The following is a 12,437-nucleotide window of genomic DNA, read 5'->3' as shown; positions in this document are numbered from 1 at the left end:
TACCATAGATGTTTAAACTTGTCGCAATCTGGTTCAGAAACCGTGTACAGCCATGAGTGTAGCACTGCACTATACCAGTACATAGACTGCACTTCACTCTACACACATCACAAACTATAAATATTTAAAACTTATTAGTATAAAATATTGTTCTGCAACACTATAGTAGCTAAAAAAATTAAATTCAAGAAGGCTGATTTAGGAAGGCTGGAAGCTGTGGAATTTGGGATTGGCAGTAGTTGTAATTTCTTTACTTTGAAAAGGTTTTTTTACCTTTGACCTTTTTGTTTTTGTTTTTGTTTTTGATGCAGATCAAAATTCTTTTTATGGTCATGATTCACCTGATAGTTGGCTGGGTACGTTCAAAACTGATTTTATACGGAGTTTCTGAAACTTCAATGGAGAAAATGAATAGGAATTTATAATATAACTTATAATGAAGCTGAACGATAACACAAAACTAGAATCTGTGCCACAGGCATTTCATAGTTGATTGATGTTGCATGCTAACAAAATCTGTGTTTGATTTATTTAGCTAAAGGGTTAGCTAAACAAGCTACCTAGCTAGGTAACTAAGGCATCAGTCACACAGGTCTTGGGGCCAGTAACCCCCTGACAACTTCTAGCTGCAAGCGGAAAAAGTCTATTAACCAACTGAGTGGTGAATGGTTGCCCGAGGTTGCTTGATATCACCATGTGAAATTGGTTGCAAAGAAAGTGCTGCACCAAAAACTTCCTTGTGATTGCTTTGGTCACTAGTAGACTGCCATGGTCTCCCATAGTTTGCATGATTTGTCTGCAAGCACTTACAAAACTTTAAACAATTGAGAAGGTATAGCTAAAACTAGAAGTGGAAAAGGTTATGCTGGTTGCAGTGTACACATTTTCCCCTAACGACCAGCCAGGGAATCAGCGACCCTTATCTAGGCCTGCGTAATTAAGGAATAAAGAAGCTTGTAAAGTTCAGATAAGATGAAACTGTAATGGTATTTTTTTTAATAATACAGACAAAAGAAACATTCATGGAACACCTATCCTGAAGGTAATATTAGCATTTTCCTGAACACACATTTCAGTGTAAAAGAATTATATTGTGCTAACAAGGATAAAGGCACATCTTTAAAACAGTGTTTCAGCGAATGATTTCATAGTTCAAAAAACCTCTGTACATTTGAATGGTTAACAGGTGCATGGAGGGAAAAATGCCACAACAATTTAAAGATAACGCATTCAACAACGATTAGCCATTGTACCATTTCCATCTGTGCGGATGTTTCTGTAGAGGAGAGTAGTTGTATATGTGTTATGATTAGCTTTGAAACATGTCAGACTAATGGTTTTTTATCTGAATAATGGCATATACACATGGGAAGTGTCATCCATTAAGTGATTATTATATGCAGTGGGGTGAAAAAAGTATTTGCCTCTTTCTTGACTTCTTAGTTTTCTGCATATTTGTCACATTTAAATGTTTCATACATTAAACAATATTAGACAAACAATTTTTAAGTTGTGTTTTAATTTATTGAGGGAAAGAAAAGGTTATCTAAACCTACCTTGCCTTGTGTGACAAGGTAATTGCCCCCTAAACCTAATAACTGGTTGTGCCACCCTTGGCTGTAAGAACTGCAATCAAGCGTTTGCGATAACTGCCAATGAGTCTTTCGCATTACTGGGGAGGAATTTTGGCCCACTCTTTGTCATAGTCCTGCTTCATAACTCAAATGTGCTTGCACTTCAGGGCATGAACTGATGGCCGGACATTATCCTTCAGGATTTTCTGGTAGAGAGCAGAATTCACACTGTTCCAGACCATCACACTACCACCACCCTGTCTGTCTGCTGGTATGATGCTACATTTATTTTTACACAAAAAGTAACAGAGCTCAAACAGAGTAATATTCCACAGGATATTTTCCCTACCCTAACCCAAGTCTTGGAGATCATCAGGGCATTTTTGGCAAATCTGAGACGTGCCTTGCCCAGTCTCTTTCTTATTGTTAAATCATTAACACTGACTTTTCACACAGAGTCAGATTTTTTTTACCTATAATAAATCAAATCATAATTTTTCTTTGTCTAAGATTACAATTTGTTAGCTGACCCGAAACAAAATCTGAAAGTGGACAAATACTTTTTCACAGCAGTGTGTGTGTGTGCTAATGAGTAATAACAAATAGCTGTGTGTGTGTGTGTGTGTGTGTGTGTGTGTGTGTGTGTGTGTGTGTGTGTGTGTGTGTGTGTGTGTGTGTGTGAATATACAGACATACAATGTACCTCCTGAAGGTCAGTCAGACCAAAATGTTGTGACTAAATAAACGTGTTAGCAAGTGTGCAGGACTTATATTTAAATTGTAGTGGGTCATTTCCTGAAATCAGTAACACACACAATTACTAACATAAAGGGAAAACGCATCTTAAACAAAGATGGGAAATAAATAAAGAAATATTTATATAAAAATAAACTCTTACAAAATATTTTCTATTAACCAGCAACATGGGGATTTAGATCTGGAAGCTTGCATTTGCTCCTGGGGTTAACTAAAAATGTGGCTGCTCGACCACACCTTTCCAGACAACTAGCAGCAAAGTGAAGAGGAAATGGGACAGAGAACAAGTAGAAAACAATACTATCATACTTGACCCATAATCAGTAGTTTAATGTTCTGCTGTAGTTTCCCAAATATTCACTATTGGTTAGTTCAGACTGTTTGAGTTTTTATATCCAGTGTTTAAGTCTTCAAAAAAAAGTAACAAAGAAAAACCTTAAGTGCCCGTTTCTTTTTTCTTTTCTAAAAACCGGAATCTACACCACCAAACCTTTACTAGATTTAGTTGCAGTGAATCTTCAAAATGATCAGTAGTTTTCTCATCAAATAAATTATTAGTCGATTAACAAAAGAAAAAGAAAATAAAATAAAAACCTGTTAGGCCTACTGTTTAAGGTGAGTCATGCCAGTAGACCAGTACGGCCTGTGAAAACGTTAAGCATGCAGCACAAAATGTCAATCAATTTAAAACACAAAAAGAACATTTGTGAAGCTGATAGCTCAAGTCCAGTGTCGTGGCAGATGTCCATTGGCATCATTATAATCGACAAAGTTGAATGAAAAAGCTGTGATTGCTGTAACACAAGGGCAGCAAGGCAGTCTCTCCACAGATACTGAAACCCACGAACAACACAAAGGAATGTCCAGTAAACATATCTATTTACAGGTATACACTTCTGTCCTCTCACTGCACGTGTTGCACTTGACATAGCAGCACCACAGGAACTTGCAGTTGCACTGCCAAACACGCGAGTACTGATGTGTGTTGTATCCCCGACCACAGCACATCAGGTCACAGCTGTTGGGCTGCTGAGCTGTTTTGTTACACAGACGGCCCTGCGTCCCCATGCTTCCAGTCAGAGGGTCAGCCTCGCAGTAGTTGGGAGACCTCTCGATGTAGACTAGCTCCATGTCCTTGGGCTTGCGGTAGGACTGTGGTTTCTTGATCTTCAGGAAGGCGGGGCGCTTGTTCCGCCTGGCGCGCACAGGCTCCACATGAACAGCGTGGTTGTACTTGTCTTTGAGCATGTATCCCAGCTGACGGAATTTGGGGAGTGTCGTCCAACATGTCTTCGTGGTGCAGGATCCAGAAACCCCATGACACTTGCACTCTAGGTGCATGCTCTTCTCCAGGACCTATAGAGGAAAAGCTCAGATGAAGCAATCTTTTCAAACTTAAGCCATTGAAAAATTGTTATTTTATAACTAATGCATGCCTCCTGATAAAAGAAGTGTGCATAATTTTTGTCATCTTATACAATTTCGGTAGACTGTTTGTTGCTGTATTTCCATAATGAGTCGGTGGGGCGGGGGAGTCTAATGCTTCAACAGGTTGAGACAAACATTTTCTAGCATTCCAAATGAATACAAGCATTCCAGGGATCTCAGAGCTGCTACAGTATGTCAGTCTATAGCTACCAGCAATACATGTGCCATTTTTACGAGTCAGGATGAGCTTCAAAAGACAATCTTGAGTATCCGTAGTCGTTGAAATGAATTGAATTACAGTTCAGGAGTGGAACCTTTCAGTGTATTTGTTACAGCCAGGGGACTCTGTCTGTGCTTCTGGCTGAATGACATCAACTTACCCTTCTTCCTCCTCACTGAGTGGGAACCCTTGCACGCATTAGAGAAGCCTCACCCTGCTTTTTAATTATTCTACTCTGATGTGGCCTCAGACTTTCTGGAGTCTCGTGGGGTAATTGTCAAAAGCCTTGGATGCATACAGCTTAGTGTGGTCATGCCCCCGAGACCCGGCAAACATTTAATTCATGGAGTTCAGTGAAGTGAAATCCCAGTGAAGATGCCATTGTTTGTCTAACAGAAGCCCCGTAAGCCTCCTGTGGCACCTTTTACACTCTTGTTTATTCTTCTCAAGAAATTGGAAGGTTGGCACTCAAGTCACACAGACTGACATTATCTCCAATTAAACATGAAAGCTTTCCTACAATAATTACAGAGGTATCAGTTTAGTAAGTGTATATTAAGAGATCCACGCACTGTATCACATTGTGACTGATGTCAGGCCTAAAATATGAAGCCTCATCCCGAGAGACTTCGCACAGCCTTCTGCAAACAACATTTTAGATGCATTCCTCTAAAGTAAAGCTGTGCACACAGAGAAATTTTGACAAAGATTTGCTTAGATTTTTCATTTGATGCATGTAAGGTAAGGGTCTGCAGGAACTGCTATTTCTGTCTTTAATACATAGAAATTAGGTTTTCATCAACTCTATACACATCCTAAAATAATCTCATCTCATGGTCAGTTACATGATCTGATGCATGTCATTGAACAGAAACGAATATTTGATTGAGTTGAACTGCATAAAAGACTGAGCAGGATTTCCTTTTTACTTTTGTTTGACTACAATTAACTTTCTTCATATCTCTTCATCTATTAGCTTTTAATACTATTCTAGAACCAAAATGCCATTAAACTGCAAGAAAAGAAAAAGTTTGAAGCTAAATAGGTCCTGATACGTTTTTAATTTGCCTGTGTGTTCAACCACAGGTCTAAAATCAACTACACTAGAGAAATCTCAAGAGCATCCTCCATAATGATGCATTTGCACAATGTTGTGGTCATTATAAAACCTTAGCTCGTTGAAAATGCAAATATTTCCTAAACATCTTGGAGTTCGTATTACCGGTTTCAGAAAAGTTAGAGATTAAATAAAGGAGCATATATTTTATCTTGACAAAATTTCAATGACCATCCATGTGTGGACATAGTCAGGGCATAACAAAATTCAGTAGGATTTATTCTGGCTGAACCATCAGTATTTATATAAAAAATTAATGCAGGCTATTAAACAGTTGAGATACCAGAGCAAGCAGCAACCTCTCAGGCTGAGTAGTAAGGCCAGCGTTGAACTAATGTTCCTTGAAATTCTTCAAAGGTCAATCAGTCTCCAAAGACTTGAAATGCCCAAATTTTCAACAGAATAATTACATCCGCCAAACCATCAACCTGTCTATTAGATCCCATTACTACTGTTCAAAGAAGCTCTACCATTTATTAATGCTTCAGTCTTTATCTGTCTTAATGGACTATGTAGTGCAGGCTTTAATTAAACCACTACGTAAAAAGTCATCACTTTAAACAGCTGTCTTAGCTAATAGTATACTAAAATCCACTCATTTCTATGGTTGACGTGTCAGCCTTCAATAACACTGACCACAATATTGTATTAGAGAGATTAGAGCATAAACATAGGTATCAAAAGTACTGTGATGCAGTGGTTTGAATAATGTCTAATAGACTACAATTTCTTCATATAAATGTGGAGTCTTCTTCATACATTAACTTAATTATGGAGTTCCATAGGGTTCTGTGCTAGGACTCATTCAGTTTACATTATACATGCTTCCCTTAGGCAGTGTTATTAGAACAGCATAGCTACTTTTTCATTGTTATGCAGATGATGCCCAGCTTTATCTACCCATCTAGTTAAACTATAGACATGTCTTAAAAACATAAAGACCTGGATGACCTCTGATTTCTTGCATCTAAATATAAACGGAAGTTATTGTGCTTGGCATTAAAAATCTCAGAAACATATTGTCTAAACAGAGACATATTCTGATGGCATTACCCTGGGCTCCAGTAACACTGTGAGGAATCTCTGAGTCATTTTTGACCAGACTATGTCCTCCATTGTCAGTGTCCTCCATTGACACTGATATTTCTCCAATATTAGGATCTGTTCACTAGCAAAACTGAATTTAAAATCTCCTTCCTCCAAACAAAGGTCTTGAATAATCTGGCATCATTCCATCTTAAAGCCCTCATAGTACCTATTGTATCAATAGAGCTCCTTGCTTCAGATCGCTGGTTTAATTGTGGTTTCTAGAGTTTTCCTAAATAGAGTGGGAGGCAGAGCCTCCAGCTTTCAGGCCCTTCTGTGAAACCAGCTCCCAATTTGCATTTTGGAGACAGGCACCCCCTCTACTTTTAAGATTAGGCTAAAACTTTCCTTTTGAATAAAGCTTATAGTTAGGGCTAGACCCTGAATCACCCCTTAGTTGCTGTTGCTTAGCTGTATAAACACTCTCAATGTGCTTCTACGCAACTATTGTGTTTAATCATTAGTTATCTGGCTCTCTTCCACAGTGTGTCTTTTGTCCTATCTTCTCCCCCAACACACCAGAAGGCTCGCCTCCCTTAGCCTAGTTCTACAGGAGGTTTCTTTGTGTTGAAAGGGGTTTTTCTTTCCCGCTGTCTCCAAGTGCAGTGTCATAGGAGGTCATCTGAATGTGTAATCAATACAGTAAAATTGAATTAAATTGAAATAAGCATGCTCACAGCCTTAAACAAAAACATTTATCTTACTCTATAACTATTATTTACTAATTTACTTCATAAGCGCTGTACTGGAGACAATTTTAAGTATAAGTTTAATTTAAACAGGCACTCAGCAGGTGGGAACCCCATGAATGGGTGTAGTTGTTCTGTGAGTTTCAGAGGTGGGAAGTATGACATACACATTACCAATTATAAGTAGAATTTTCAGCTGGGTTTTATTTATCTGACAATCTTTCGCTTTTATTCCCCACATTGTAACAAAAATATTTGTACCTTGTTACTTATTATTATTACTTTAGACTTAACACACTTGAGGGAAGTGTTTATTTCATACCAATTTGAGCCTAACTGGGGGAACAATAACACATAGAAGAACACATACCAACAGAGAAAAGAGCCAAAAACCTTTAATTTGTTCATCATTTATGGTGCTATAGAACAGTGCTTTTGATGCAGATGAACACAATTCATGGTATAGCATCTAGCAAGGGCTACTGAATAGGTGTGAGCATAAAGGGAGAAACATTAACATCAAATACAATGTTTCCATCACCTCAACGAACACACAAAATGTTGTGTGCAGGTTGTCCCACAGTGCATCTGCTAGCTGAAAGTATGGCTGCTTTATTTCCAAGGAAAAGAATACAGTGCAAGATAACTTCACTCAGAGATGGAGGAAGAAACTAAGCTTATGTTTAAAGGTAAGGATTCCTCAGTGGCATTTGATAAAAATGGAAATATTAAGCTTGCAAGTTCTCTTTTTTAAAATCAGATTTCAGGTCTGACATGATGTAATGGTTTTCTATATTTGTCTGGCCCAACAAGAAATAATCAAAGACCCTGATCTATAAAGTGTTCAACAAAGCCCAGCAGGATTCTCCCATTTCAGTGCAGCTAGCCAACAGTGAAGAAGCTTACTTACTTACTTTCCAATTAATAATTGTTTCTGTCACTAGTTAGCTAACATAAACTGACGTAGCAGAATTAGTAGTAACCAACCAACCTACTGACATCAATTTCTTGTTTTCTAGATACTTGTTGTTAATCTCTGTCTCTCTTCCACAGCATGTCTTTTATCCTGTCTTCTTTCTCTCTCCCTAACCGGTCGCAGCAGATGGCCCCGCCCCTCCCTGAGCCTGGTTCTGTTGGAGGTTTCTTCCTTCCCACTGTCGCCAAAGTGCTTGCTCATAGGGGGTCATATGATTGTTGGATTTTCTCTGTATGGATTATTGTAGGGTCTACCTTACAATATAAAGCATCTTGAAGTGACTTAATTAACTTAAATATTGAAAATTGAATTGAATTGTCCGTACTTGACAAGATGGCACTACACATGCTCTAAACACCATAAAAAAATTTTAATCTAGCTTCATGGACAGTGTTAAATCTGTGACATTGTTTTTAGAGTTGGACTCCGTGGTGTAAATTAAGGTTAAAGCATGCAGACTTTCATGTCCACTTTAATAGTAGGAGCAGGATGTGCCTTCGATGCCTTCCAGTGCTTTTTCAATGGACTGTTTTCTTGTGGTTCAGTTTTGAGGACAGTCTTTTCTATTGATCAGTCGGTCGTCTGGCTCCTTACTGCTGTCTGCTGCTAATGATATCAGCATCAGGGTAATGCTCTTCCATATCAAAAAAGCAGTTCGAATCATCCACAGAGCAGGTTATAGGAACGTACAAACTCATTATTTTTGCAGTCTGAAATATTGAAAATTGCCGAACTAGTGAAATTCCAAACAGCACAAATTCTATTCAAAGCAAAAAATAAAGAACTGCCAGGTAATATTCAGAGTATGTTTTTTTTTAAAGAAGGAAGTTACAATTTAAGGGGTTTTTGTAACTTCAAAACAGGGAAGGTACGTACTACAAGAAAAAGCTTTTGTGTCTCTGTGCATGGAGTGAAACTGTGGAACAGTTTGAATACGGAATTAAAGCAACTTCCAAACATAAAACAGTTCAAAAAGAGTTAAAAAAAATATGATCTTCTCAATCTATAAAGAAAGGGAAAATATTGAAATTAAGTGAATGTCTCTATTTAAAAAATTTCATGATGTGATTTTATATCAGAAATCTGTTCACTGTTTTTATTACAGATTATATCAGTAAGAAAGATGACAAAATATTAACTGCTAACTTCTGGCAAAGGGGTGGGATTAAATAAGTGTGTAATTCTTCCCACTCCCTTTCAACATGTAAATGAATCAGGACGGTAGCTATATTGAAATATATTGACTTTTGTATAGTATTTTTCTCTCTCTCTCTTATTTTCTTTACTAAATGTACCTGTATATTGTTTACATGTTTGAAATAAATTAACAACAACAACAACAACATAATAATAATAATAATAATAATAATAATAATAATAATAATATGGTCGTCTTGGGTTTACCCTAATTTGTTTCTTTGAAAACACTATTACTTCATGAGTTCGTGTTCTCAAAATGATATTTGCACTAGTTTTGCAATGACCACACGATGCCCTCAGTGGCTCCTGATATTGAAATTTCTATGTAAAAAAAAACAACTGTTTTTTACCTTCATGTTGATATGAGCCATTAAGATTTTAACAAAGACTAAACAGTAGGAACCAGTACTATATTTTACTACCCAGTTGTTTCTGATACAACCTGTACAAACTACCTGCAGGTATTTTTTTGTCAGTGTATCTATATACATTTATGTGGCAGTGGGGCAGTTTGTCCATTCATTGGAATGTTGTGTTGTTATCCTCCACTTTGCATGTTAAAGTGTCCAAGATAGAGATAACCCTCGATGCAGATGTGTGTGACAGATAAATTTGTGTATGCATGGAAGGAAAGTACTATATGGGTAAATAAGGGGATGAGGTTCACCATTTTTAATGCCAAACTGTTAATTCTATTTCTAAGATGAATGTGTTTGTAGAGCTCACTGAAGCTTACGACAGAAAACCAATAAAGATTAAAGAAATAATCATTAAAACCCTTGTTTCCATGAGAACATTCTGGTGTTTTGGACACAGTGTTAAAAACACAATAGATAACAACAGATTTCAGTTTTAAGCAGATGTCAAACTGCTTTCACAGTTTTGGGAGACCTCTGTGTGTCGCTTGCAGGTAACACAAATGAAGGTAATAGAACTCAAAATGTGGGCAAAACAGCATTTTCTCCATAGACATTATATTGGAAAAGACACATGAAGAATGTAGAACATGCAAAAAGAAGACAGGTATGTGCCTTGTTGAGCAATCATTATTAAACTGAGTGGGTGCTATCTTTGACTCAAGTATACTCAAACAACTAAAACTTGCTGCTCTCGCTGCTGTGGGTATAACAAATTCTAACATTTACCTCATCCACCACTCTGTGTGCTATTTTAACTGTTGTTTGAGTTTCATCACTTTCAGATACTTTCTCTGATTTTTTTTTCTCCAGTTTAATCAGAGAAAAAAGTCAAAAAAGTCTCATTTACAGTTTCCCTAATAAAGCCCACATTGTTGTTTCTTCTTGCTATTCTTCTTGTTTAATTGGCAAAGTTACATTTTCTCTGTACACACTACAACACCATGTTAGCATTTTCAGATTTTTGTCTTTTTAACAAAGAACTACAAACTCTGAACTGCCTGTAGGTGCGGATATGGAAGCGTTTGCCTAATTACATGTGTTGGTTGTAAAGAGTGCTGGATCTGATATCAGTTATAGTGTGAGCAATCCACATTACAACTGTTAGTAGTTACATTACAATCAAGCCATGCTGCTGAATCAGGTTTCAGTGCTGCAGTCAACACTGATCTCAGGTTGCTTCGCTTAAAAGCTGAACCCCATGAGATCCATGCAGGGAGTGACACAAACTTTAAACTTAACATCAGTTGGCCTGAGGTATTAGGGGAGCAAATGTGGGCTGTTTGAAATCGGATTGCCTGCAGACTGCTGTCATGTCCAGGCTGTACCCCGTTAACAGCATGTGAGACGGTGTGTATGTCATTTCTGATTTGCCAACATTGTCTTGCACATTGTGACATACCGTTTGCATGGCTTTATTACAACCGTGCATGAAGCTCTGTCAGAATGCTTGCCATCAGGTGATGACGATGTATAAACCTACCTTGCGTCCCACTTCATTGTTGTGTAAATTCATGAGTGTCCTGGCGCTCTGCTTGATCTCCCGCGCATCCACAAACACCTTGGAGAAACTCAGTCCATAGTGGATGTCCGCAGAACAGCCACCCCACTTCCAGCCCTCCTGCTGGTTGTAGAAACCCTGTTTCTCCTTGTCACAACCGCAGCCACTCAGGCTCCCCTGGGTGCAGGCCGCTGTGACTGCATGGGCGACCCCTGCGGCTATGATAGCGTAGGTGAAAGCAGCCTCCTTACTGCCTGCGATAAAGAGGAAAGACATTTCTAATCACTATCACAGACAACAGGATTCACTATTTCAGGCACTGTCAAGCCTCCTTACATACCTTTCATAGTTGCCTCAAACCAAATCATGAAATACACAAGCCGAGCCAAGTCCCCTTCATTAATCAAGCTCTCTTTAAGCAGATAAACTTCAGCAGGAAGCGTACCTCTAACAGCTCTAATACTGAACACCTTTAATAAAGGAAGGTATTTTCAAGCAACTTGTATTGAATGTGTAATGAAGTATGGTTAGGTGGGATACTACTGTAAGTGCAGGAGTAATTACACTAATTCACTGATCAGATGAGCATAATGAAACAGTAGAGGCAGATCAGAGATTAAAAGCTCGGGCATCAGCTTTGGCCCTTGTCCCAGCCGCCATCTCTCCAGGATCCACCCTGCGGAGGGGAATCTGAGAGGCATGCACAACCTCCCTACGTGGATGGATTTCCACTCCATAAATCCAAGTTCTTCAGCTGTAGTTTTTTAATTAAAGGTGGAGATCATTTCTGAGCACATGGGAAAGCATCCAGAAATGGCCAATAAAGTCATCATATTCAACTACTAACTTCTTAACCTCTGCCAGGTGACCCGTCCCAGGTTAGGGGTATTATTTAGAGGCATTTTGACCTATATGGGACAAGCAGATGGGATACCTTTAAAAGAAAATCACTATATGTAGTGATGTAATGTATGAGACTTTATTTGAAAGGTAACATTTTGTGGTTGAAGAACAACCCAACTCTCATCAGGAGCTGGGTTTTGCTTCTGTCACATTGTAACACTTGTCTAACTGTAACCACTTTTCCTTCTGCGATACCTTTCTGCAGTTCTAATGCTTAATTCTAGCTCTAACAAGTCAGTTTCAGTGCCTCACCCTAACATGTAGTTTAACTTAAAGCTGATCCTCGTCGCCCTAACCCTAGTCACTTGTTTTATGTAAATAAAACTGTGTAGTAGATCTTGTCTGCCTCGTTCTGATGTTCTTTCCACTGAAGCTCTGAGTGACATTTGCCAGCACATTCGTTGTCATTGACTCTACTCCAGGTTTAACTTGGTTGACTTTCCTAACCACATACTTGTCCCCCTGGACCTGTCCCAAATGAGCTAGTGGATGTTAAGAGATTGAACTGCCACAGAGACTTTTCCGACATTGCACAGCTTGTCTTTATATGCACACACACACACACACACAC

The 12,437-nt window shown here is 38.4% G+C and overlaps 1 protein-coding gene across 1 annotated transcript in view; it reads right to left on the bottom strand.

Annotated features, from left to right (window-relative positions):
* Window positions 1-281: 281 nt before the first annotated feature.
* The window catches only part of wnt7aa (wingless-type MMTV integration site family, member 7Aa), a 15,514-nt gene continuing 3,358 nt past the window's right edge, over window positions 282-12,437 (bottom strand). Inside the window, exons 3-4 of the mRNA XM_005947171.3 lie at window positions 10,946-11,217; window positions 282-3,686 (exon numbers count right to left, since the gene is read on the bottom strand). Of these exons, the coding sequence (XP_005947233.1) occupies window positions 3,207-3,686; window positions 10,946-11,217 (752 nt within the window). The 3' untranslated portion in view covers window positions 282-3,206. The remainder of the gene's footprint in view (window positions 3,687-10,945; window positions 11,218-12,437) is intronic.

Source organism: Haplochromis burtoni, unplaced genomic scaffold, assembly GCF_018398535.1.
Source record: "Haplochromis burtoni strain Fernald_Lab_line unplaced genomic scaffold, NCSU_Asbu1 Contig_496, whole genome shotgun sequence".
NCBI lineage: Eukaryota > Metazoa > Chordata > Actinopteri > Cichliformes > Cichlidae > Haplochromis > Haplochromis burtoni.
Note: the sequence above shows the minus strand (reverse complement) of the source record. Positions and strands in the feature narration are given on the sequence as shown.